We start from the raw sequence: 26579 nt of genomic DNA on the forward strand, positions 1-26579 counted from the left end.
TCTCCTCTCGGCAGTTTGAGTGCCCTCCACGGGCCAGACAGCCCCTCTCCTTTGCACCTCAGACCCTGCTTTCTCTTCTTTCTCTTCTTGCTCAGTGTCCCCTTCCCTTGCTGGCTCCAAGGAGCCCCTCCCCAGGAAGCCTGGCCTCTGGCTGGGACCCTAGGCTCCCTCAGCCTTGTGGGTTGAAGGGAGAGAGAGGAGCGTGGTCCCTCCAGCATGGGTTTTGGTGAGCTTGCTTAGGGGCTTTTACTAGGCTGGAGGTGTTCCTGTGTCGTCTGGCCTGTGGCTGGGCAGAGTGAGGGCGTGAGAGCAGAGGGCCTGCGGTACCCTAGCCACGCAAGGGTATTCGTACCCTCTTCACTCTGAAACCCAAGGCAGCCCTCTGGGGCCCTGGGGCAGGTTCACCACGATATCCGCCCACTCACGGCCATGGAGGTAACCCTCGGGGACCCATCCTCCACCCTCAATGAACCAAGGTCTGCCTTGGTTCCAGTCTTCTGCTCCCCAGTCTCAGTCTAAGTAGGGGAGGGTGAAGAGGAGACCCAAAGGCGCTCCATCTCCAAGGAGAAAGCGAAGATGACTAACGCTCCAGTCCCTCCAGGGACCCTCAGGGAACCACACTTTGCACACCAGAGAAGTGAGTGATGAGTAGTTTATTGAGGAGGGGAAGGCCCAAGCTCAAAGTCCCCTCCCACCCCTGCAAGCTGACCACCTCCATAGCCCCCATCGGTCCTTGGAGTTAGAGAGGACGCCACTGGGCTGCTTTTGGTGTGGTCTCTCCAGGCCCTGTGACATGTGACAGACAGGGAATGTCATCAGAGGGGAGAGGTAGAGTCCCTGGTGGGGTAGTGTGTATGTGAGGCAGCCTTGCAGACAGTGGTGGCGATCACCAGCCTGCTCTATTTCCATTGCCAGGGCAAATACCAGACTCTACAATGACTAAAATCCCACAGGGAAATGGTGTTTCCTCAGGGAGGCTGGGCCGGTAGCTCTTTTCAGGGGTGGCTTATATAATTTCCAGGGAATTGCTTATACTGGCAGGCAGAAAAGAGGGCTATCTTGGCTAAGACCATCCTGCCAGCCAGGAGAGCTTGTCCTCCAGGGACTGCAGACTCCAAGTGAATATGGTAGACTACAGGCAGCGTGAGGCCAGGACACCGAAAGGTCCCCCTCTGCTGTGGCCAAAGGCTGAGGTCTGCTAGACTAGGCTGTGGTGAGCAGGGCCCATGAGGGCACATGGGCCCAGTCTTCTTCCGGCAGGGCTGGGCTCTCCAGAGCCTAGCTGGGAAGAAGGAGGTGGGTTGACAGGAGTGGGAATAGGAATGGCCTGGCACCTCCTGTCCACACTGGATGGATGAGGCCTTAGAGAGGAGTGGTCACCAGGTGCAGAGACCAAAGGACATGGGCAGGAGGGCAGGCTGACACCATGAAGGACCCAGTGACCCAGCCCCCGAGAGGAGGGTGGGAGGCTTTGGGAGAAGCCCACCTGCCTCTTAGCACTGCCCTAGGTTAGCCCCTGAGTGTAGGAACAAAGGTGACCACAAGAAGTCACCAAGCAGGAAAATAGTCTGGATGGAGCATGGCCAGCAGTGGAGGGCAGGTTAGGTGCACCTGCTCCCACCCAGAGCACAGCAGCTGAGGAAGTGTGAGGCGGGCAGGGTGGGAGCTGTTGTGCCTCGGTCCCTCCTGCCAGAGCTCAGGGGGCCTCGTTGGACCCGATCCCGTTGCCTTTGTTGACGTAGAAAGGCCGGTAGTGAGACTGTGGAGGAGACAAGAGTGTTAGGGCGGCCGGCTGCAGCGCCCCCTGCAGCCCTCCCCTGTCCCAGCCTCCCCTCCCCGAGAAGCAGTGGTGGCCCAAATGCCAGCCATGCCAGGGGCTGTGGCCTGACCTGCAAGATCTCTCTACCCTGCGATCCAGGATTGGTCCCTCGTGTTAGCAGAATTTTTGGGCTCAAAACCCAGGTAAGGCTCATGTCTGCCAGCTGGTTGATGCACTTGAACCTCAGCCCTCACCTGCGCCAGGAGCATCCCAGCCCCACCACGGCCACCATTTTTATAGCACTTTCTGCTCTACAGGACTATACAGCACTGTGTGTGCTTTATATGGATGAACTCATTTAATTTTTACGACCACCCAATTAAATAGGTTACTGTTATCATATCCATTTTATGGCTGAGCAAATCAAGGCCCAGAGAGGCTAGGCAACTTGCCCAAGGTCACTCAGCTAGTGAGTAGAGAAGCCGGAACTTGAGCCGCAGAGGCCCAGCCAGCCCCAGCACCATGTCTGGTGTCTCAAGGGCTCAAATGTCTGCTTCTGCTCTCTGCTTCTGCTCTCTCTGCGTAATTCCCTCTGACACAACTGCCCCAGCCTAACCCAGACCGAGCTCACCCCCACTCCACCTCCTCAGCCTGGCACGCTCACCAGGACAAATCTCAGCACAGGCCAGTGGCGACACTCCCTGCCTTCTCTGTGGCCCCTGTCTCATAGTCATTTCACAGTAAAATCAGCACCTCCCCTATCTTCCCAAATACTTCACTGGGGCCCTGGGCCCTCCAGGCTGAAATGGGAGAGCACAGTTTAGCTGCTACCTGCCAGTGAGGACAGTGTCAGCCCCTGGAGGGGCTCGGGGAATGGATTTGTCCCTAAGCTGGGTCAGAAGCTGAGCCTGCCCCGTGCCCACTGATCTGTACAGAAGACCATCTCCCCACACCCCAGGGAGGTCCCAGCCCTGCCTGGGCCCTTGCTGCTCTGAGCCAGGTCCCTGCCTGCCTCTATCCACAGCAGACTCTGGCCTGTGCAATGCCGGTGTCAATGGTCATTGGCTCAGACCTTGGCTAAGCCACCAAGTAAACAGAGGAAGAAACTGAGGCCTAGGCAGAAGAACTGAGGCAAAGTCACATGGCTGCTCAGCAGCAGGGTGGAGCACTGACCCCCTAGTGCTAATCTGGAGCCCAGAAATGTCCGTAAGGCAAAGAGCTGGGGACGGCAGAGCTTATCCTGTAAAGGTTGTGTCAGTAACATGGGTCTCAGGTCAGTGAGCAGTGCTGTCTTGCTAACAGCTGGGAGTGGTGGGTGGGGGAGCATGAGAATAGCCCCACGACAGCCAGGCAGGGGCTCCCCTCCCCGGCCCCCTTCCCTCTGCACACTCAACCACCTCTGCTCTCCCAGCACTGGGCGCTGGATGGACACCAGGACCCCGCCCTCCAGGAGTCTCCGGGTGGCCTTGAGCCTTCTCCTGGGGACCCAGGCTCTGGGAAAAGGAAGGATGTAGCAGCGAGGGGAGGACTATGTCCAGGAGCAGAAACCTCGCTTGTCCCCCTATCAGCTGTCTGCAGTCCTGCTGTTGCAATGCCCCTGGGCCCAGCTGCAAATTACACACACGATCACTTAGCTCCCATCGCTGGCAAATTAAAGATTCTCTTCAATTAAACAGCCCCGGCCATTCTCTGTGGCCCAGAGCAAATCACCTCGCCGTGCTCTGACCTCCAAATGCAAAGACAGCAGGTGCCCAGGGCTTCAGCCCTGTCCCCAGAAAACCCTAGCAGTAGCGATGTATCAGGGCCAATGGCTGACTCCTGGTGTAGCCTCAGGAGAGAAGCATTTGGGGAAACGGAGGTGCAGTATGTGAGCCAGTCTGACCACCACTGAGGTTTCAGGCAGGGCTCAGGCTCAAGCTCGTTGGGGCTGAAGCTCACTTATCTCAGCGCCCGCATTGGAGATCACCTTATCTCAGCACCCGTATTATAGAAACAAAGGAATAGAGATCCAGAGAGGTATCTGACTTGTCCTGGGTTCCACAGCCAGCAGGTGGCCTGGATCCTTTGGCCACATTTCCTCATTGCATTGCTCTTATGTAGCCTTGGCCTGGGGTCATTAGGTATTAAACACTAAGTATACCTCTTTTTAACGGTCCAGCCTCTCCAGCCCGCACACTGTCACACCAATGACCTCTACACTGTCAGAGCCAGAAAACTGTAGGGCACAGCTCTAAGATCCCCAAGCCCTGGACTGAGCATTTTACAACCCTACAGTGGGTGACAACCAAGCCACCAAGCACAGGCAATGAACAATCACCAGCCAAATAGAAAAGCAGGGTGTCCACTTTACAGATTTGAAAACTGAGGCCCAAGTAGTGTGTGCTTACACAAGCCCCCTGCCTGTAAACCCTGAGACTCTACCTCTATTTATGTGGACATTGCAGCCACTGCTGCCTCCCCTGCACCTCACCCATGGCCAGAGGAGGAGGTGCTCTTCCCATAGACCCTAGGGACTGAAAATGGGTTGTCTGGGAGCCTCCTCCAGGGCCCAGGCCTCTGGCCACCCCATGCCCAGGTAGCTCTCTGGGCACCCCTTTACTCACCAGCAGAGTCTGCTTCCCAGATTTCCAAGTCTGGGGCTGGGCCTTGGGGGCCTGGCTCCGGATGAGGGAGGGATAGCCTGGGAGACGAGAGACTGTTGTCAGAGGGAGCACAGGCTGGTCATCAGGGGCCCCTGGGGCTGGAGCAGCACTGCTGCTTTCTACATGGTGATCACCAAGTGTATCCCAGCCCACTACCAAACGCAGCCACCGGAGAGGTGCGCAGCAGCTGGGTGCTGCAAATCCCAGGGAGGCTGGCCAAAGGGAGGAAACACCCAGGCAGGGAGGAGGAGCCCGGCAGGTGGCCGAGCCAGGCAGCTGGGGAGTGTCACCCACAGATCCAGGTCAGGATCACACTATGCCACAGAGATTTCTGACACCCACCCAGAGTTTATACCCTAGTCTCCTCCCCTTTCTGGAGCCCAGGACAGCCTCGAGATAAGCATCCCCTGTGAGCACGCCCCTGCAGGAGGAGCTCCCCACTCCACCTTACCAAGCGGGTGAAGCTCCCCCTTTGCCAACTCCCACTTGTCCCAAGCACTGTGCCCGGGACTGGGCCATAAAGGGACATCGTTAGTCAGTGTGGTGTCCACCCAGGGTCAGGACAGCAAACCCAAAGGGGAGCAGGTGACACTCGTTGGGTCTGGTCCAAAGGTGCCAGCCTAGGGCCAAGCTACCCTGCTACCTCCCAGTCTTCTGCATTATCCCAGGGTGTGTTGTAAGTCACTCTGGTCCATAGGACAGAGAAAAGCATCTCACTGTAGACCACGAGCCTGCAGGAACAGGCAGTAATGGCTGGGAAGAAATAGGCCATGACCTGGATACTGAGAAGCTCAAGAAAGAAACTGGGTCTGTTCTTGACAGTCCCCTGACGGGTGAGGCTACAGGCTGCCAGCTCTCCACAGGGATGAGAAGGTCAGGCCCATGGCACTGAACAAGGAGGCAGGGCGTAGGGACAGGCCCAGGACCCAGGGCAGACCCTCATCTGAGGGGAGAGCAGGCTGGGAAATAGAGATTCCATGGATCCTGAGTGGAGATGGAGAGAAAGGGAATTTAGACTCGGTTTCCAGAAAGAAAATCCCATGCCAGCCATGAGAGGCGAGGAGGGGGCAGCAGGGGATGCAGTGGCCCAGGAGACCAGCCTTATGCAACAGGCAGAAGTCCAGACTGAGTGAGCTAGGATGTAGGTGGGAACACACAGAGAGAGCTCCCTTTCTCCAGGGAGCTCTGGGGAGGTGGGACCAGGACACCCTAGAAGAGGCAGAGAGCCCCGCAGGATGTGCCACCTACCCTCTGTGGGAGAGGTAAGGGGAAAGATGGGAAAAGGGCAGGTACCAGGGTTATTGTTAAATAGCCCACTGTGGTCCAGTGGCTTGGAAAACTCTGCAGTGGCCTGTCCCAAGGTGGTGAACTGATAGGGGACTTTCCCAGTGCCTGCCAGGAGAGAGAGAGGCATTAGCAGCTTGCACCGCATGTGGGAGGCCCGAGGTGTACGCTCCGCACTGGGCTCTGAGCTCCCTCTGCAGCCCTCGTTCAGCTCTGCAGCTTACAGGTAGCCCTGGCCACTCCCCCCTGCAGGGCTGCTGGGAGTGGGGCGCTCAGTCCTTGCACACAGCACATCCTCTGCCCAGAACCCTGTCCAGGGCCTCCCCAGCCAGCCCATGAGGGGATCTGCGGGACAGTGAGAAGGGCATCACCAGGCTCTTCCTTGAAGGTGCAGTGTACTTGAAGAATCCCTCCCAAGGCCAGGCCTTAGACAGGGGTCTGTGCAGGCCAGTGAAGGCAGTTGTCCTTCCTGCCAGGGGCCCAAGGGGCATCTACCGGAACCCAGACTAGCCAAGCCACCTCCTAGAGCTTCCCAGACTGGCTCAGGGTGAGGACCTCCTGGGGCCCTGCATGCCGGGGCCCACTCCCTTCATGTTCTCTTCTTCTCCTTGCTGGTTGCTCCGAGAATCCTGATCTGGATGCAGCCTGGAAAGACCACTGGGTGACAAAGCCACCCCAGAAGCCACTGCTCAGGCACTGCACCAGCACAGCCCCTTTCCTCTCCCTCCTTCGGCCCTCCTCTGCCTGCTGGCCCTTTCCGCAGGGCCTAGCATCTTGCACGCCAAAAGGGAACGGGGTTACTTGGGCCACGGCCCACCAGAGCTGTCCCTCCAACTTATCAGGAGAGGAGCGAGGGCCTTGGGGTCCACGGAAAACTAAAATCTGGCTCAAGCCTTTTCCCTCAGGATGGCCCCCACCCCTGGGCACAGGAGACACCACTCAGCCTTATTTAAGAGCTCTAGGGAGCACAGGAGTGGCGGTCAGGGTACAGGAAAAGGAAGGTCAGATTTGTGAGCCCTTCAAGGTCGTTTGGCCCCATCTTCCCCCAAGTGGCTTGGCAGGACTGGCCCTGTGGGACGATGAGAGTGCTGCATGAGCCCAGGGTATAGGGTCAGCCAATGCCAGACGTCACCAGGTAAACAACGTGAACTGCAGTAGAAAGACTAAATGTAAACCTAAGGGACCCCCTTTGGGCCTGTGGAGGTAGGGATACGGGGTGACTGAGGAGACCCTCCTCACCAGTCTCCAAGTCCAGGAGGCACAGCCCTGAGAGACACTAGTGTGGCCCAGCCCCAGCCCCTGACTCCTTCACAGCAAAGGCCTTGCCATGACCGCTGGCTCTCAGACTGGGGCTCTCTTCTCCAGGAACTGAGGGGGACCAGTGAGGGAGGAGCAGAGGGCAAAGTGGACAATGGCAGAGGACAAGCAGGCGCATGGGAGGGAGGGCTCACCTTTGAGGGAGAAGGAGGAGCTGCCTTGGACCTGGGGCAGATCGTCCGAGCTCTGGATGGAGGAAGAATACTCCCAGACCCGAGAGGTATAGTTACCTGCGGGGCAAGAAGGGTGTGAGACCTTGGCAGGGGAGAGTAGAGGAGGGAGGGCAAGGTGGAGATGCAGCCAACTCTGTGAGTCTTACTCTCCAGCCCTTGTAAGCTAGACTGCTGCTGTGTCCACAGTCCTGCCTCCCCCAAGTCCTTCCTATCATCAAAGTTATCTTTCTAAGACAAAGTGTAGGCTCTGCCCTACCCGAAGGCCACCATCCTCAGAATAAGAAGGCAAGTCCTTCACGTGGCCCACAGGTCTTTCATGAGGGGCCGCCAATCCCCATCGTCTCCATCCACTTCCTGGCTTTGCCCCTCCCCACTGTCACTCAGCATCCCAACCAGCCTGAGCTCCCAGCTTCTCTCTTGCCTCAAACTTTGGGCCCAGAACAGGTTTTCTGCAGGACATCACAGCTGCTCCCCACAGCTTAGCGAATTCATGTGGTGGGATCTCCATGGGTCATATTACATGTGACCTTCACCGTGTCTGCGTGGGCCCACACCACCCTGCAACCCACCCGGATGCCCTGGGCTACAACTGCACGTTGTGTTGTCTATCTCCCCAGCTGGGCTGGAAAATGCCCCATCTGGCCAGCATCATCATGCCTGGTGCCTGGCACAGAGCCTGGTTCTTAGAAGGTGCTCATTGTACGGTTGATGGATGAATGCATGAGCAAAAGAACAAATAAACACAAACACATCCTATAACCTGGGGACAGAGGCAGCTGACAGAACACCTGAAATCTCATTTGGTAGGTTGAATAACAGATGTCCATATACAAATATGTCCCTGTCACCTAGAGGAGGAGGAGGTAGTGGGGAATGGCTGAAGGGGACAGTAGAGGCACCAGGAGGACACTTTCAGTTGGGTGCTCAGAGCTCCAGCCCCTTTCATGGCAGCCCCAGAGCCACCAGCACCTCCTAAATTCAGCTGGCTATGCAGAAATGCTCACCAAGCCTGTGATTTTCTCCCTGGTGACCTGGGAAGACTGGGGGTGTTTGGGCTCAAGGGTCAGAGATGGCTGGGGTGGCCACACTTGCACTGACAGGCTCTCCAGTAGGGATCTCGGGAAGCCTCTGTACAAGGCCCTCAAGGAGCACATCGGCCCAAGGTTCCGAGAGGCTAGAGGCCTTGCCTTCCCTTCCTGCCCCTTCCTCCTTCTGCCTTTCAGCACAGTTCCCCCAAGCCGTCCCACCCCCGAGCAAGGCAGAACCTATATCTCCATGACTTCCCTCCTATAGCTTACAAATTATTGCTTATGTGGATAAGAAGACCATGGTGGGGCCCCGCTGTGAATCTGATGCTGACAGAGAGGTCTAAGCATTGCCCTGCTCCTCAGGTGCCCCTGACCTGCTAACCTAAGTGGGCCTGGTCCTCACTCAAGAGTCTTCCTAGTACTGTGTCTAGGGTGGGGACTCTGGTGGAGCTGGCCCAGTCACCTCCCTCCCTGAACACAGTAGGCCACACCAGGAGCCCCCAGGACAGAATGAGGGCCTCACAAAACTGAGCTTTTGAGTTCCGCTGTGCCCCGAGGCATAGTGGTCCTTTGGTGCACTTGGCCAAGGGAGACCTGGAGCTGGGGAAGGCCCACCCCACCCTCATTCCACTTCTCCTGATCTGACAGTGTCGCCTATTTCCTTCACCTGGAAATAATACTACCTAGATTTCCAGGAACAGCCCCTTTCCTACTTCTTCCTGCCCGGCTCCCCATAGACATCTCACACTGGGGAATCAAGCCCCAACCATGGCCCAGCTCTGGCTCCCACCTCCACCTGCTCCCCCACACAGTTTCCCTGCCTACCCTGGAGCCAAACCCCTCCTACCTTTGGTGCCATAGAGGTTGCTGAAATTCTTCTGGTTGGTCTCCTTGGAGAGACGGCCAGGAGATGATGGCTGATAGGAGGTGCGGGCCCCACCTGGGAGGTAGACAAGAGGGGTCCATCACTGTAGACGGGGGATATGGCTCAACTCCACAGCCTCTGACTTGGGAAGTCTCAGGCAGAAACCCAAAGGGTCCTCCACGTGCTGCCACAGGACCTGGATCCCACCATTAAGAGCAGTCCATCGATCTAGCATCAGGTGACCTTTTATTATACAAATGGGGACCCTTTGCAGGGATGGAAACTGCTCTATTGATCATTATTCCCAGAGCACTGGGACTCACCAGGACAATCCTAGGTACACTACAATGTACAGTCATCCTTCTCTGGGGGCTCTCAGGACGCTGACAAGGCAACGCTTCCCTCCTGAAGCTGTCCCTGTGTGAATGAGACTCCAGGGGCGGGGAAATGCAGTGGTAGGGAGGAGGGAGAGGCCATGGCAGGGTTGGGGGCACAGGTGTTGGGCGCTTGGCTGACTGAGGGCTGAGCCACCTGTAGGTGTGGAGAGTGAGCTGGAGACAGCACAACACCGTGGCTTCCCTGGTGCCATCAGAGTCTCCCTCCCCACAAGAGCCTCCCTTTGTCCCCATCTGGGTGCTCACAGCAGCCCGTAAGACGGCAGAGCACATTGGTACTCACTTCACGGAGCAGTGTGCCAGCATCCCCTGCTGACTCTGCCCCTCCCCACCTAAACTTCAGACTGCACCCCGGCCTCCAGGTGTGGTCCCCATCTGTCCCTCTAGACCCTTTTGCCTGTGGTTTCTTCTACCCATTGCGCTCTGCCCATCACAGTCACTCCTAATTACCAGGCACACAGTTCCTCTTCAGGGAAGCTTGAAACTGACCTTTCCTGGGAAGGAGTCACAGCCACTGCCTAATCCCAGTGGCCCCCAACTCCCAGGCTCGGCCTGCTGGCCATTAGTGGCCTTGCTTCCCGATCTCCTTGCCCAGTTTCGTCAGTGTCTCCCTTGCCTCTCTGCCCTGAACCCGGGAGCTCAGAGGGCAGACGTCCCATCCCTCCTTATCTCCAGCCAGGGCGCTGCCCACAGTGCTAGGGCAGGGACACTGGGGGAACCTGTTTCTTCCACCTACGGATGTCACAGACTGACTCACAAGGGTAGAGCCGGGAGGGCTCTGAGTCCTGGGCCACCTGCCTCTCATCTCAGGTAGGAACAGTGAAGCCAGAGGGGACAGCCCATGTCTCCCAGAGTCTGGACTGTCAGGGTGACAGCTTGGTGGGCTGTGCTCCTCCCTCCTTGCAATGGGACCACCCTGGCTCTCGGTCTCCCACACAGCAGGAGAATCAAGCAAGAGCTGGCGGGGGACTTGCTGCTCTCACTGGGGCTGGGCTTGGACAAACAGAGGAATCAGGCAAGGTGGGGTAGAGGTGGCTTGTTAGTGCAGCTCATCACTCACAGAACTGGGCAGCACCCTGGGTAGGGGAGGGTGCGGGACTGGCAGCTGGGCCTGGCCCATATGAGGAATGTCAGAGGGGGGAAGCTGGGCACCAGGCTGCCGCCCTAGACCTGCCTGAGAAGCCCAGGTGTTGTTTTCAAATCGGGACAGGCAGCAGAGCTTCCTCTCCAGTGAGCTCATCCCTCCAAACCCCAGCCCTCTCACTTCCACTGTGGGTACATCTGCGCGCACGCTCAGGCACACACACACACACACACACACACACACACACACACGTGACTGTTCCAGGCCTCACACGCCCCTCCTTGGCCCAATGCCTTCCTTTCTTCTCCCTTTCCTCACATCCCCACCCCTCTCCCAGCCCCTAGTCCCCAGCCCCCTCAAGCACATGCACAGCCCTCCATCTGGGGCTGCTGGGCCGGCACACCCACCCTTATGTAATGGGCATTGCTGTGGTTTATTGCTGGTGCCCAAGAATGTACCAAGCTCCTCTAGGGCATGGACAGGCAGGCCCTGGTCTAGACCCTATTATGCTCTCACCGCAGGTGGGGCTCTGCAAGGCCTGGGAAAGGAGGGCTTTGGGGCCAGACTGCTGGTAAGAAAATGCAGAGGAGGAGCAAGTGGTCCTGCAGGAAGCAGTCCTTCCCTTCCCTCAGGGCCCCGACCCACAGAAATTTAAGCGGAAATGCCACACGGCTCTGGCCTACAGAGGGGAGCCCAGGAGACTCCCGGAAGTACAGAGGAGATGGAGGAGGGTCCGGGAGGGGCTGACTGTGTCAGGGGAGGGAAGCCTCTGAAGAGCAGAGTACTGGGTGATTTATCATCGAAATGGGACACTTGTCACTTCTAAGAGTGAAAGGAAGCATTGCTCATAATCACAAAGGGACAGCAGGCAGATGCCCAGCCTTTCCCAGGCACACCTGAGATACAGTCATTCCACCCAAGAGGAAACTGGCTGGGAATCATTCCACGGACTCTGGGGCCCTTGGGCAGCAGAAGAGACAGGATGCCAGGCCTGGGCCCAGAAGGGTCGCCCTTACCCTTGGGAGTGAGGTACATAGAGTATCTCTTCAAGGTGTCAGGCGTACTCCACTCATTCCCGAAGCTGTTTGTGTAGCTGTTCATGTAGCGGTGGTCACCACCTATGAAGAGAGATTGAGTTAGCAGAGGAGGCAGGTAGGGAGGAGGAGCTGGCCACTCGGGTATCTCCTCTGTCCAGGAAGAGCCAAGCTTCCACACCCTCAGAGAAAGTGAGGATGCCTGTCCAGCATCTGCTCCGCTCCTGAGCTCTGTTGGACTGGCACTGTGAATCCAGGGGCCCCCAGGCCCTACAGCACCTTGTGAGTAAGATCATGTGCACAGCACTTTGGAGTTCACAAGGAGCTGTTGGTATCCATTTCTTATTTGATCTGTATGTTAACTCTTGGGCAGGTATAAAAATCTCTGTGTGACAGATAAGAAAATTGAGGCTCAGGAGGTGAGGGAAGCAACTTGCCCTATGCCACCTGTCAATAAAAGCAAAACTGGGGTTTGTGACCTGGTTCCCAACTGTGCAGCTCAGTTCTAGCCCTGGCTGTCAGTCTCAAGACACAGAATGAGTTCCCAGCTCTGGCTTAAAAGATAAGCTGAATGACTTAGCTGTCCCCACTTGCAGACCCAAAACCCAAATAATGTCACTCATTGCTCAACTTCCCCAAGCTGCTCCCCACCCCATTCTTCGGCTTCTGCTTCTCTGTCTTCCTCCCATCTATCGCTTCCTCCTCCTCCTCTTCTTCCTCCTTCCCTGCTCCTCTTTGTTCTTCTTCCTTCATTCCTTCCTTCCTCTCTCTCCCCATCTCTCCAGCAAGAGGAGGAATGAATAGCTCAGACTCATCCTTCATCTCCACCACCTGCATCTAGGCATCTTAGCAGGATCCTGCCATACAGTGGGTGTTAGCCTAGCTGTTAGCCCAGGGTAAAGGTGACCTGGTGCCTTGTAGTCCCTAGGCTTTTGGGGGAGGGAATGATTTTGGTCGGGGGGGGGGACACCATCAAGGAGGAGCAGACGGTCACTCTAAGATCTGACTCACCAGCCACCTACCCCCACCTCTCACGGCAGATACACTCCCAAACACTACACAGCAGCGACAACACAAAAAAACAACACAGAGGCGAAAGAGGCTCCTCCAGTAGCCCCAGGCACAGGGGCAGGGCTCCTGAATCAGCAGGGCCCATTCCTGTTCTAGCTGTCGCCTCCCTACACACCTTGCAGAGGACACAGGGCCACACCTGCACAGAGGCCACGACCAGCGCCATCATGACCTAGAAATGGAACAGTGAGCTTCTGGGAGGCTGGACAGCCCCTGCACAGCTCACAGGCCACCCACCCCAGCCAGGCCTAGTCTCCCAGGTGGGCTCACACTTCACCCACAGAGGGGCCCCCCCACAGGGCAGTGATCATCACACTGCGCAAGTCCTCTGCTGCCACTCCCTGTTGCTGCGATCAGCAGTAGCAGTGGCTCACGGATGATAAGGCATGGAAGCATGGACAGCAGCGTGTGAAATCTGACAGCACCCTCCCCAGCTGTGTGTCCTCTGAAAAGCTGCTTCCAGAGCCTCAGCCTTCTCATCTGTACAATGCAAAGCACCCCGCAGAGAAAATAAGGTAACCCGAGTGAAGAGCCTAGCACAATGCCCAGCACCCACAGAGCACTCAATCACCTTCAACTGTCACTAGCACCATTAGGCTCATTGCTATTGTCATTAGGAAGAGATTGTCAGGGTCTGAGTGCCATTTAAAGCCAAATGATTGTCTTGCTAAAATGGCTTATCTGTCCTCAGGTGTGACCGAATGTCCCTCATATTTCACAGGGGCACTATGTGATACTACCGTCACCAAGATACACAGGTGTCCCCTTGTCCAACCATCCTGCATACTCTTAGCCCTCTCTCTTCCCCAAAGAATTGGGTGCTCCACCTGCAGGCCAGACAGGGCCAATTTCCTGTGGGAGTCCATGGCTGGAAGACCCTCCCTAGGCTGCATTTTAAAGACTATGCTGGGTCTAGGCCGCTGGGTGGGGGCTTGGGGAAAGTACTCAGGCTTCAGGCCCTAAAGGGACTGGGCGGAAGAGGATTTAACGGAGTAGTTTCTCAGGTTTGGAGGCTTTCTGTGAAATGATTCAGTTGACCTTGGCAGAGACAGTATGAGTCAGAGGAGGGGCTGATTTCAGCTGGTGAGTCACAGAGACCCGTAGCATCCCATCATCCCCAGGCCAGCCCAGCAGGCCAAGTCCAGCCTCTGGGCTCAACACTTCCAAAAGAGCCATGGTGACAGGCAAGTCCTCCTTCCATGTATACGTGCAGAGCTAGGTTACTGGAACCAGAGCCTGCAGAGTCTCCAGCTGGGGACTGGTGCATAACAGCAATGGCGTTTACTTAGCCGCTGGACTGGGCCCCATGAGCAGCTATAGATCGGAATGAAACCGGCCCCTGAATATGACAGGTGATCCACTGAGAGGAGACCTTTCTGAGGGCAAGGCCCCTCTTAGTCTTTGGCCTGGATGCTTCGTACTTCCTGTTCTAGAGGCCCTTTGTAATAGCTGCAAGTTCAATATCAGGTTAGGAGCCTTGAATCTTAGTCCAAACCCCTTTAAGTGAGTAGAAGGGTGGGAAGAGAAAGAGGCAGGCCTGACAGATGCTGCCCTCTGCCTAGCGGCAGAAACTGGCCTGGGAGGGACATGTTTGGGGCCTTGGGCCTGCACCCAAGAAGGGCCTTACCGTTCTCCATGTGGTTCCTCTCAATGAAGTTACGGCTTAGATCAGCTTTGCACATCTTCTCTACGTGGCGCATGCACACATTGAGCAGGTCATCCTTGCAGTTGCCAAGGGACTGTCCCAGGCCCTCACCTTCCAGCAGGACATGGTAGGTGGGCAGGGGTGGGGGGAAAGTGTAATTGCTCATCAATGCCCCAAATTCCTACGGAGAAGGGAAAGACGTCATTAACTTCCTGGATTTTTATGAGCTATGGGGACCTTTTGCCTACCAGAAGGCTCCCAGTTACAGACTCAGTGCTGGGAGCCAGAGGAGCTGCATTCTAGAATCAGCTCAATTAACTAACCTCACTGGGCAAAAGGTTCAGCTAAAGTCCCCCAGACACTGACATCCCTGATGGCTTGGCATTCAGAATGAGACCTTTGGCCTGGGTGCAGCATGGCTACCTCATTGGGGTTTACATGCACACTGGGGTGAAAGCATCATGAAATGCAAGAAAATCCTGGAGTGTTCTGAGCCAGTTATTGCAGTATCTCCACCTTCACAAGCCTCACTCCATCCTGCCTCTACACCTCTGTGCTTCTCACCTCCCTACTGCTCACTGGAGAATCTGCCTCCTTCTCAAATCCTGAGTGCCTGCAAGACCCCACTCACACTCTGCCTCCTCCACAAAGCTGTCCATAGATTGCTGCAGCTTGCTTGCCCTTCTCTGAGTTTCCGCAGCACTTATCTCCTGAGCCATATGTTTTATCATTTAATTACACACTTCTCTATATTGTTCTCTAATTGTGTATATCTTATCTTCCCAGCTGAATTGCAGGTATTTGGGAGCATAAAACATGTCTTATACTTCTCTATAGTACCTATCAGAGTACTGGGCAGCTAGGAGCACCCAAAACATTTTGGCAGATGAAAGACAGATGCATAAATAGACAAAGAGATTAGGTCAAAGATAAAAAATATGCAGCGTTCATATGCCATTCTTCCCTTGCCCAAAACAGTATTGCTATTCAATCATAGAACTCTTTCCTACTAATCCTGGAACACCACTAGTACATAGCAATCAAAGTTGGTACAAGGTAATATTTGCTCACCATCTTTAGAATAGGTAGGGCAGTTAGTTGTTTGGTTGGTTGGTTGGTTGGAAAAATTAAATGGATAGATGGGATAGAGCTTGGATGGATGGATGGATGGATGGATGAAATAGAGGGGTGGGATGGGAGGGGATGGGATGGGAGGGGAGGGGACAGGGGGCTGGGGACTTGAATGGTGGCAGACTCTCCCATTACCTGCAAAAACAGCACTGAGTCACTGATGCTGTGTAGCTGTTCCCGAGTCTGCTTGTCCTCATGCAGCACCTTGGCCCTCTCATCCAGAGCATCCACAATAATCTTAATTTGGTCCACAGCATCCTGCTCCCTCTGCTCCAGTGCAGCCCTTACTTCCTCCTTCTGTTTCTCCAGGTCCCGCACCAGGTCCCGAAAGTTCTGTTCCAGGGTGGCCTTCTCATTGGTGGTAAAGCTCTAGGTGCAAAATCAGGAGAGGGATGAAGGAGGATTCCATTAAGAAAACCACAGCAGAGAACATCTTTAGGTTCCCATCACAGGACCAGGGCACATGCCCTAACTCCGCAATCCTGTTGGCCATGAATCTCATTCAGAGGCATCACCTAGAGATGCCACTGGCTGCTACAGGGCTTCTCACAATCCACCTTTTCTTATCCACCTACATACAGCTCCTTTCCCTGGGTAGGTCATCATGAGCCATCATTCCATGACTGAGTGACTCCCTGTGGACCCTGACATTGACCCACAAGTCAGGGTGTATTCAACCAAAATCAAACACCATTCCGAAAGTGAATTAACTGGCTGTTTTCATGGCTATGTCAAAAGTCATTGATTTCAGGCTGTGCTTTGCCATTGCCCAAACTATGGCAAACATGTATTTGGGCCATAATGGCACAAGTAGAGGAGAAATGACACATACTTGGTGGCCGGGTCATCCAGTATGCAGACACCTGACTGAGGACACTGGAAGATGCAATGGAGGACAGGTCTAGGGTATTTATATGCTGAGATGATCAGTGTTGGGTGACAGATAAGAGCCCACCCAGATGCCTGGCCCAAGCTGAGAAAGGAAATAAGTAGGAATGCCAGAGGGGGCAGGAGAATCCAAACAAACAAGTATGGGATGTCACCGTGGCTGAAACCTGGGACAGGAGCCATGACCCAACTTTCCCAGGCAACACAGGTGGGGGGGGGGTACACTGAGGGAGCCTGGAGCTGCTCACCTTGATGCGGTCCTTCTCCTTCTGCCACTTCTCAACTTCATCCTCGATCTCGATGATCTTGAGCTGCAGCTGTTCCTTTTGTAGTGACAGCTCCGTCTGAAGGCAAAGGGTTGGCAAAGTCAGGGGAGGAGAAATAACAGAGCCAGGCTCTGGGCAGAAAACAAACTCTCAGGCAGGGCTCTGCACTCATCCAATCAGTCCTTCACTCAGCACACATTCACCAGGACCTCAGATATGCCAGGCTCCGTGCCAGCCACCAAGGATCCAGCAGTGAGTCAAACACCATCTGTTGTCCTCTCAGGCCACTAAGCTGGACATTCTAGACATGTCTTTGTATGGGTTAAACCTCCCTGGCTCCTTTATCCAACATAAGAAACAAGCTTTAAGGGGTTTATTGCTCCTTTTGGTGGACCTGAAGCCATCAGGAAGAGACACAGCCCCATCCAGAGAGTGTCTCCTGGTGGTAACAGTGTGCAGTGTTTCTCTAGCATGACGTGGGGCTTGTGTTGCAAGCAGCAGCTGGGGTTGCCGCCGGCACAGACTGTGTCTGGGCAGGCACAGCTATAAATCTGTTTATGGGAAAGGAGACACATTCGCAGTTTAGGCAAAAGAGGGGACTTTTACCCAAGGTTTCCAGAGAAGGAGAAGGCTAGCAATGAACCTAGAAGGGTAAGGAGAGGCTCTAGAACTCTGCACAGGGGCAGGCAGACTGTTGGGGTCCAGGGAGGGCTGGGAAGAGGGTTATCACGAATGCGTTAGTGTGTCAGCCTCACACGTCCACACTTGCCAAGTCGGGAAGGCAAAAGGGGAGTCATTAATGCCAATCCAAGAAGCACCTCTTTTGTCCTGTGGGGCTCCTCTCTAAGGGCTTCCAACACACCTCCCAGTTTGTTCCACCTAACAAGTAGGAAAACCAAGGTATCCCAGAAAGTCAGGGCTCACCCAGGGTCTCTTCACAATCACCGAGTTTTGAATGCAGAGTCCCACCCCTTTCTCAAGCCATCTACTTGAGAACCCACAAAAACAGTCAAAGTAAAGAAGCGACAAATCATAAGAAAGGTGAGCTCCAATGGCAATGAGCAGCTGGAGTGTCACCACTTGCACATCTGTAAATACCCTGCCAAACTTAGGGGGCACCAATGGAAAATCAACTGCAGACATCCAAGGAAGTGGATCCAGTGGGGCTAGAGCTCCGCTGGCCTTTCTGGAAATGGTGCCCAAAAGCATGCAGAGGGCATGCGGCAGGAACCACAGCGTTCCCCAGAAAGGGAGCCCCTGCTCCATGGCTGGCCCCTCAATGACCACACTCTGCCAGCACTGAGACTCTAGAATGTTCTCAGTGAGCATCTGCCCCACCTAAAAAGGCTGGAATCCTACAGCACGGAAAATGAGATCACCAGAGAGGACAGGTTGTCAACAGTAGAGGAACACAAGGCATGCGAGTATGATTTGGCCTGGTCTCTGGAACAGGCTGGGGAGAAGAGATAGACAGAGGAGAAAGGGGAAGAAGAAAGACAGTAAGTCCTTGCCATGGTAGTGGAAACTCAGCCCTCACCCTCCCTGAAGCTGTGGAGCCAGACAGCCCAGAAAACAGAGCTTGGCAGGCCCAGTGGCCCCAAAGCCCCTGAGAAAGCCAAGCTGGTTAGTGGACCTAAGCCCTGAAGAAAAAGACCAAGAAGCTGGACAATGGTCTGTTCCAGGCAACTTTCCCATCTCTAAAAATGGGGCCCAAGTGGAGGGACAGCTGAAGGCTGACCATGCTCTGTAACTGAGACTTCCTAACCCAGTTCAGGGGTGGAAGAGTGAGCACTTGGGTTTCCCAACCCATTTCACCACTCCCAGAACAAGGTCTACTAGAAAAGAAAGCAGAAAACAAAGGCTCACCCCCTCCCACCCTCAGGCCAGGCCCAACCCCAGTGAAGACTTATCACCGATGGGGGAATAGGCCATCCTTCCATAATGTGAGCTACATGATGGTCCAGGAAGAAGATCACCCAGCGCACAGGACAGGTAATCCAAGAGCTGGACTCCTGTAACCACCACCTACAGGCAGGAGGCCTTTGCTAGGTACTTAATTTCTCTGTGCCTTAGTAACCCCATCTGTTCCATGGAGTCAGTAAGAGGATCTCCCTCCCAGGGCATGAAGATACCGGAAACTATCTGCTACAGGGCAAGTGCTGACTAAACAATATCATTGCCACTGCTGTTCAGACACCTGCCAGGTGCCAGTCATCATCCTTGGAAGAGAAGGCAGAGAGACAGGCAGGTTAGAGGGCATAGGCAAGGAAGGGCAGTGGGCAGGTGTGCTCAGGTGAGGTCTTGGTGGTGTTAAGTGGTAAGGGTGGTACATGTCATTAGATTGGGGTCTGGATATAGTGTGGACACAGTCCAGACACAGAGGGCAGGGTTGATGGCATCACAGAGACTGGGAGGTTAGATATTAGACTGAGGGCACAAAATAAAAGCTTAGGACATGAATAATGGAAGGAAGGAGGATCTTGAGGGGACAGAGGGAGGAAAAGGGGCTGAGGGTGGGCTAAGTACCTGTGGGTGCAAAAGGACCTGACCAGGGAAGGTAAAGACCAAAGAGTCAAGTGCCAGAGTGAGCAGTAGGGCTCAGGGGACACGTGTTCAAAGCTGTGTGGCCAGCTTGCTGGTGAGGAAAGGTCTTGCCTAGGTAAGCGTGGACTCACAGATCGAGAGGAAGGGAGGAAGAACTGAGCCCAGGGAATGGAGGGGTATAAAACACGAAGCATCTAGGCCAAGGACGAAGAGGGGCCAGTGCCCTGGGAGTCCCTCCAGGCGGGGCCTGGGGAGGAGAGCTGGAGGAGGAGAGAAGAGAAGCTGGGCTGGACACGTGTGAGGGCAGGGTCAGAAGTAGAGACGAGCTGTCTGCAGCAGTGGGTGGAAGATTTGGTTAGCATAGAGGACAGACGGGTCCTCCTTTCCTGAGGGCGCTCAGGAAGTCAGACACAGGCTGGGAGGGGCCTGGTGCTCACAGTGCAGCTAGCAAGACCAGACTTGCAGGGCACAGCGAGCTCCTGAAAGGGAGCTGGGACTAGGAATGGGTCAGCTAGAACTGTCCTTCCTTCTCATCCCTGTTGGGGAGGAGGGCTTGCTGTGAGACCTCTAGGGATATACCTCGTATCTGTCTGGCTCTTGGCAATATTTCCTGCACAAGAAGTAATTGAACATGGGAAGCTTCCAAAGGCTGTACTAGGAGAAGGAAGGACAGGAACTTTAATCATTGAGCATCTATCATGTGCCAGGAATTTCCTTCAATGTGCAAATACCCCCAGTGGAAATCAGGGATAGTATCCTCACTTTATAGATGCAGAACCAAGACCTAGAAAGATTTTATAGCGTGTGTGTCTTCACTGTAAGAAAGGAAGAAGTAACACCAAAATGCAATGACAGTGCTCCAGTCCTGTTCTGTGGCCTTCAGAGGGACCTCCAGGGCGGCAGCTCTGGGCTCTCCTGTAGGACAGACCTTCCCTGCTAGTCTAAGCCACACAAGCTCTCTCCACCTCACAGAGACTCTTCTGCCTCCCTTTTCCTCTCCATTCCCTCTCCTGAGGCCCCAGCTTTCTCTCTCCTGCTCTCCCGCCTCCTGTGGAATGCGGCGGGAGCTCCTGGTGTCTGATGGGGCCTCAGTACCCAAAACCTCCGCCCCTACCCACAGCTCCCTCCTGACTTCCTCATCCTCCCCACTTCTTTCCCTTCACCCTGCCCAGACCTGTCTCTGAATGCTCCTTTTGTTTCCTTCTCCCACACTTGTCTCACTCTGTAATGCCTGAGATGGGCCTGGCGTGGGCCATTCAACCTTGAGATTTTCCAGCCTTGAATGAACAGAGGTTTTCCTGAGAGCAGAGGGATTGCACAGCCTGCTGGTGCCTAGACCTGGATGGGGCCCTTAGGTGCAGACAACATCTGAGAGTTCACCTGGACAGGTGTACTTGTATCTCCCCCAGGGAAGGGGAGATCGGCAGTGATCTTCCCCGGGCCGACATTAACTACAGGGGCCGTGGGCTGTGACATTTACCAAATGAGCTAGTTAATTGCCAAATTTGTACTCCCAGATACATGGTAATTATCTGGATAAGAATCTGAAATGCTGGTGAGATTTCCCCATTTCCACTCAGATGTCAAACAGCCAAGGATCAGTTTGCCTTTTGATTGGAATCTCGCCCTTCCTCTGCTTTCACACAGCCTCAGGTCAGGAAAGGTATAAATTGGGGCAAAAAAAACCAAAACCAAACCAAAAAAAGGCATCACGCTGGCCTCTCCAGAGCAGTATGGACCCTGGAAAAGTCACTTCACCTCGCAGGGCCTTGGTTTCCTGGGGTGACATTGGGCTGGATTTCTGATTCCTACCCTGGTTACACATTACAATCCCGGAGTGAGACTTCTAAGCCTACAGACCCTAGGTCCCAATCTTGTGACTGAAAACTAGCAGGGCAAGGCCTGAGAATCTGTTTTAACAAATCATCAAGTGATTTCAGCCTGAAGGTTGGTTCTCCCAAGAAGAACCTTCCAACCCCAAGGAGAAAAAGGTTTAAACCAATGATGAGCGAGCCCAGCTCCAACCCTCCCCAGCGCTGTAACTTGTATGAATCTCTTGGCTTCCTGGCGCCTGCTTCTTCACCTACAGAATAGGTGCGATGTTCCCCCTACACCACCCCCATGAGACTGCCACCTTTGTAACTTTGCAAATGCCACAGAGTGACACCTGGCACACAGATGGCTCCATACAGACGGGACTGTCATCTGCCTGCCTGCCTGCCTGCCAGTCATTTTCTTTTGCTCCCTGTCTCTAATCCTTTACTTGATTGTTTCCCCTCAGCACCAGATGGGTCATCCCACCTCCCATTTCACCACTAGTCCCAGAGCAGATGATCTCCCTGCGAATCTCCAGGACAGGGGTTCCAGAGCTCCCTAACTGTCAGCCTAGCTCCTCTTCCCAAGCTCCAATCCCACTGCCTCAAAGGGCTTCTATGCCCAGAGTAGCTCTCCTATGAACTTCAGGACCAGGACTGCACATGCCTATCAGCCTGGGGCTCAACCTTCCTGAAAGAACTGGGCAATGACAAACAAAGCGATATGGTACAGTGAAGGAAACAACCTGAGAAAAATGATGGGCTAGAATGGCCAAGGCACTGAGGCTGAGCTTCTCTAGACTGATGCTCGTAGCTGAGTGTCATCAAAATGTGCCTGATAAATGCCAATGGTGCTGTGACCCCAGGCACATGCCAGGCACAGAACAGAGCAGGGGCATCCAGAGCAGGCAGCCATCTGCCCAGAGGTGTCCTAATATCCTGGTGTACTGCAGCAGGAGGGTCTTGAGATAGAAGAAAGGGCCACTTCACCTAATTGGGAGAGTATCCAGCGGCAAATGTTGACCAGTGGACATTTACGGGACTCCTTGTGACATCTAAAGTGGAAGGAGAAACATCACAATCTAGGGTAGACTGGAGGAAGGAGCTATAATGTTGCCACTCAAAGGGAAGGTTTTCAAGCATGGCCTTTGCTCAGAGTCTGCAGGTGACAGCCAAGGCTAGGACGTGGGCACTCACAGCCAGGAGGGCCGTCTGCCACTTCATGCAACTCACCCGGATGAGGTTGGGCCACTCTGCCTGGCCTTCACTGACAGGCCTGCAGAACAGGTTCTGCGCAGGCTGTACACACAAAGCTGTATGTGGGATGATGTTTGGGTTTGCAGGAGATGCCTCATAGGATGCCAGGATTGATACCTGCACTTACTCCAATCCATCAGCCCACTACCCTGGTTCTGTACCAGTGTCGCCTGTCTGACATTCCAGCAGAGGTGGGCTTAGACAAAGTATGCTGGATCAGACTCCTGGCTTCTCAGCCCTGCTCTTCTTTGCCTATCTGTATGCTGCAGGCACACATTCATGTACACACACACGTACACACACAGGCTGCCCAGAGCTACCACCATTATAGTCACTCCAGTGGATCCGGCGTCTTTCCTAAGGACACGTATTCCAAATCCTGCCCCCTCGGTGCCTTTTCCCTGAGGCGCTCTCAAATGTTAGAAGTGGACTTTGGGAGCTGTTCCTGCCTCAACCGGAATCTTGGGCTGCTGCCTCTCTCTGGGCCTGTGTCCCTACCTGCAAGGTGAAGGGGGAGACCAATGCGGCTGGCTAATGTTCCACCAGGCCTGGCATTCTATCCCCCGTGACTTGCTGTTTACCCACAGCTGCTTCTACATAAGTGGGAAAGTGCTGTCCTGTGTTGTTTGGCTGATTTCTGCCTCCTGACCTACACTGTGAGCCCTCAAGGGTTATCTGACCCCTACAGCAGCCCCTGAGCCAGAACATACAGTCAGAGCTCCTAGTGAGTCCAGATGGGGCTACCCAAACCCTCCTGCCCACCAGCACCACCTTTTTCATGAGCACTTGTTTCCAGTGACATCTGGGTCCAAACCCTGTGTAAGAAACAGGTCGATGAGTGGGCTTTGCTTGCAGTAGGGGTGGGAACCTGGACCTCTGCCTCCTGGCCACCTCTTTGCTCCTCCTCCCTCTTCACTCCTAGGCTTAGAAGACTTTTATAAGAATCCTACAGCTCCTTGAGATAATTTTAAAACCAACAATCTAGCCCAACCCCTCGGGGAAGCTGGGACTGAGAATGCAAGATACTTATCCACTATCTCACTGCTCGTTAGAGGCAAAAAACAGCCTAAAACTCAGCCTGAGGCTCTGTATTGTCTTAGTCACTGTGTCCGAGGATGACCTCCCAAGTAAGTTCTCTAAACATGGGTCCCATGGCCACTGACCCCTCTGTATCTTCCCATATGAACCTGGGGTTAGAGGCAGGAGAAGCTGGAGATATCTTTTGGGGCCCAGTGATGCTTTGGAAAGGATCATTGAGTCTGTCCACATCTCTAACTCATCCCACCCTACCCAGAGGAGTTGGCAAAAGGCACAGAACGAGCGACACGTCTGGGTCAGAATGGCCCAGCAGGAAGGACCCTATGCTGCCCCGTTCTGTGGGGTACAGAAGCTCTTCAGACAGTCAAGTCTCCTGCATTGGCCACCAGGAAGGTTGGCTCCGGGCAGCCTTCTGCCGCCAGGAGCTATGGAGCTATGGAGCTATGGAGCTATGGAGCTATGGAGAGAGTGGGCCCAGCATCTTTAGGGCAAGAGGCAGTGGCCACATTGGCCCTTAGCTCAGAGCACCTTCCCCAGGTGTGCCACCCCCACAAGCCTCCACTTGCCTCTGCTCCTCCCCGCTGAAATACCACATAACCACATACACAGAGTTCGTGCAGACCCATGCATCCCACACACATACAGGCAACAACCACATGCATAGGAAACACACACACCAGTGTACACCCACACACACACCCCCTCAACACTGGTGTCCCCCACAGGCGTAGGCATGTCCTATCTACCTGTAAGCACACACACAAAGTATACTGGGAGCCCCTGAGAGGACAAAGGAGGTGAGTGGAGTGGAGGGACTGCCTGGGGATCAAATAGAACAAGCAGCCAGTGTTCTGCAAGTGCAAGCCAAGATGCCGGCAAAGAGGACATTTAGCGACCCCCAATTCCCTCCTTCCAGGATCTCCCTCACCCACAACCCATTCCCCAGGGCTCAGTCCTGCTCAGCATGGGAAGAATTCTCTCTTAAAAAAAAAAAAAAGAGAAGAAGAAGGGAGAGTGGGAAAGGGACCCTCCAAGCAGGCAGAACCTAGGACTAAGTGCTGTGCCCTTGGGTCTTACTCTCCGACCTGACTTGAATTTATCCTATGGCCTTGGTCAAGCCCCCAATCCTTTCTGAGCCTGTCTTTGCTCATTTAGAAAAAGCCTGTCTCTCAAGACCTTAGAGGATGGGGGAGTTACCTCTGCCCTCCAGGCAGAGAGCAAAGATATATTTTCTAAAAGAGCCAAGCACAGTCGAGGTTTAAACCCAAATCCCAGAAAGTCAACAGAGACCAAGGTGGGCAGGGGTGGAGAGGGGGTATAGGAACTCGGCAGAGGGGAAGTAGGACACAGAAGTCACCTCCTTCTCAGCCTTGGCCTCTTCCACCGTCACAGTGCTGTGGTTCTTGTGCTCCTGGAACATGCAGAGGTAGCAGATGCAGGTCTGGTCGGTTTGGCAGAAGAGCTCCATGGTCTTGCCGTGCAGGGGGCACTTGCGGGCCTCGAAGTCTCGGATGGGCTCGAGCAGCTGGTGGTCGCGGAAAGCAGCGCCCTCCAGGTGGGGCTTGAGGTGCAGCTCGCAGAAGGAGGCCTGGCACACCAGGCAGGATTTGACGGCCTTCTGCTTATTACCTATGCAGGAGTCGCACAGCACCTCCTCGGAGCCGGCCTTGGATCGCAGCAGGAGGCTGGAGTCGGCCCGAGGGTAGCTGTTCCGCCGGGCCTCGCCGGGCTCCACAATGGACACTGAAGGCTTGCGGGACTCCGAGAAGATGGACTTGCGCAGCTCCCCCTTCTCGGCAAAGGTGACGGGCGGCTTCTTGATCCCCAGCTGGAGCCCCGCGTAGGGCGACCTCCTGCCTTCCGCGGAGTCCATGCTGAAGTAGTTGGAGCCCTTGTCATCCACCGACTCCACGAACTGGATGATGGGTCGCCGCCACTCATTGCCGGAAAACAGGGCGCTCTTCCCCTCCCCTGCCTTCAGGGCGCTGCCCAGGCTCTTGCTTTCGGTTGCCTCCCCGCCGTGGCCATTAGTGGTCTTGGGGTCCTTGCCCTCGGCCTTGGTGCCATTCTCCAGACCAGCGTGGGAGCCAGAGGGGCTGCGGGCGTCCCTGGCTTCCGGGCTGGCCCCGTTGCTCCTGGAGGCGTCTGCGGCTTCCATCGCGGGACACTTGTCTGGTCTGCTTCGGGCTGGCTGGGGCTGCGGAGTGGGTGATCTCCTGGGTGTCTGAGCAGGGAGTGATACCCGCAGCCACTGGCCAGGAGACACACCTGTGGGGAGGAGGAGCAGGGGAGGAGCAGGCACCGCCTGACAAAACGGGCCAGGGAGAGACAGGCCCGTCAGCCTGCAGCTTGCTAATTATACAGGGGGCCACGCCCTGCACATTCATCCCTAACCTGCTTTTTAAAAGAAGTGTTTTTTCCTCCCTGAGTTTAATTATTTTCCACAACTCAGCAACCAGTTGGGCTGCTTCTCATCAGAGAAGCGGGAGCCTCTGTCTTGGGCAGACTTTGCCTTGGCAAGTGGTGGCCCCAGGGCAGAAGATGAGGTGCCCACGGAGGCTCATCGCACAGAGGGCTAGTAATTGGGTCACATAAGCCAAATAACCTTTTAATTTGAGGGCCTGGATTTCAGAGCACAGTCTCCGCCCTGGAATGGTAGAGTTGCTTCTCACCCTAAGGGAAGCTCTGAGTTAAGTTTGATTTGGATTTTTATTGCCAACTTCTGGGCCTTGTCCTAGGACCTTTGCATATGAGTGTACACAAGTCCCACTGCAGTCTGTTTGATCCTGACTTTCTAACAGATGAGAAAAATGGGACTCTAAGAAGACAGTTCCTTGGCTTCAGCCAAAGGGCAGAGCTAGGATTCAAACCGAAGCCCTTTGAGATTCCAAAGTGCCTTCTTCAGCTCAGAGCCATCTAAGTACTTCAGCAGAAAGTGGTTTCTAAAATCTTCCCTATTCCAGTATCCTTAACAAGATGCGCTTGGACCTTAGGCGTTTCATCAGAGCAGGTCAGAACCCACTTGAATCCTAAGGTCCAATCGAGACAAAGAAATGAGGGGATGCAAGTACACCAGCCAGATGACTGGGTCCTCAGGGGCTACACTTGACCCTCACCTTTCTCCATAGTATCTTTGCTGTGCTGCTCAGAAAACACTACCCACCTTCTCTGGGCCAGACCACAGGTAACACCCTCCAAAAAGAGATCAGTGCAGCATGGGACTCCCATAAATCCAGATGGTCCAGAAGAACAGTGAGACGTGTTCCACTTCATCTTCTCCCTAACCCTCTGCGGGAACACTGGGACCCTCAGCTCTTGCAGGATGTACCACCTGGGCACCAGTA

The 26579-nt window shown here is 54.7% G+C and overlaps 1 protein-coding gene across 2 annotated transcripts; it reads right to left on the reverse strand.

The window, feature by feature from the left end:
• Nucleotides 1-637: 637 nt before the first annotated feature.
• On the reverse strand, nt 638-25544 carry Trim29 (tripartite motif containing 29). Of its 2 annotated transcripts, XM_013511251.1 has the most exons (10): nt 24593-25544; nt 16565-16660; nt 15564-15797; nt 14280-14478; nt 11564-11665; nt 9051-9143; nt 7137-7232; nt 5695-5793; nt 4363-4439; nt 638-1759 (listed from the first exon to the last, which is right to left on the reverse strand). In XM_013511251.1, exons 1-10 carry the CDS (start codon nt 25391-25393, stop codon nt 1697-1699), a joined length of 1860 nt encoding a protein of 619 aa, XP_013366705.1. In that variant the 5' UTR covers nt 25394-25544; the 3' UTR covers nt 638-1696. The 2 variants fall into 2 exon arrangements, with proteins under 2 accessions (XP_013366705.1, XP_005378401.1); XM_005378344.2 differs by lacking the exon at nt 5695-5793 and having other exon boundaries at nt 24593-25542.
• Nucleotides 25545-26579: the final 1035 nt, after the last annotated feature.

The sequence above is a fragment of the Chinchilla lanigera genome, unplaced genomic scaffold, assembly GCF_000276665.1.
Source record: "Chinchilla lanigera isolate Chin_1 unplaced genomic scaffold, ChiLan1.0 scaffold00011, whole genome shotgun sequence".
Lineage (NCBI taxonomy): Eukaryota > Metazoa > Chordata > Mammalia > Rodentia > Chinchillidae > Chinchilla > Chinchilla lanigera.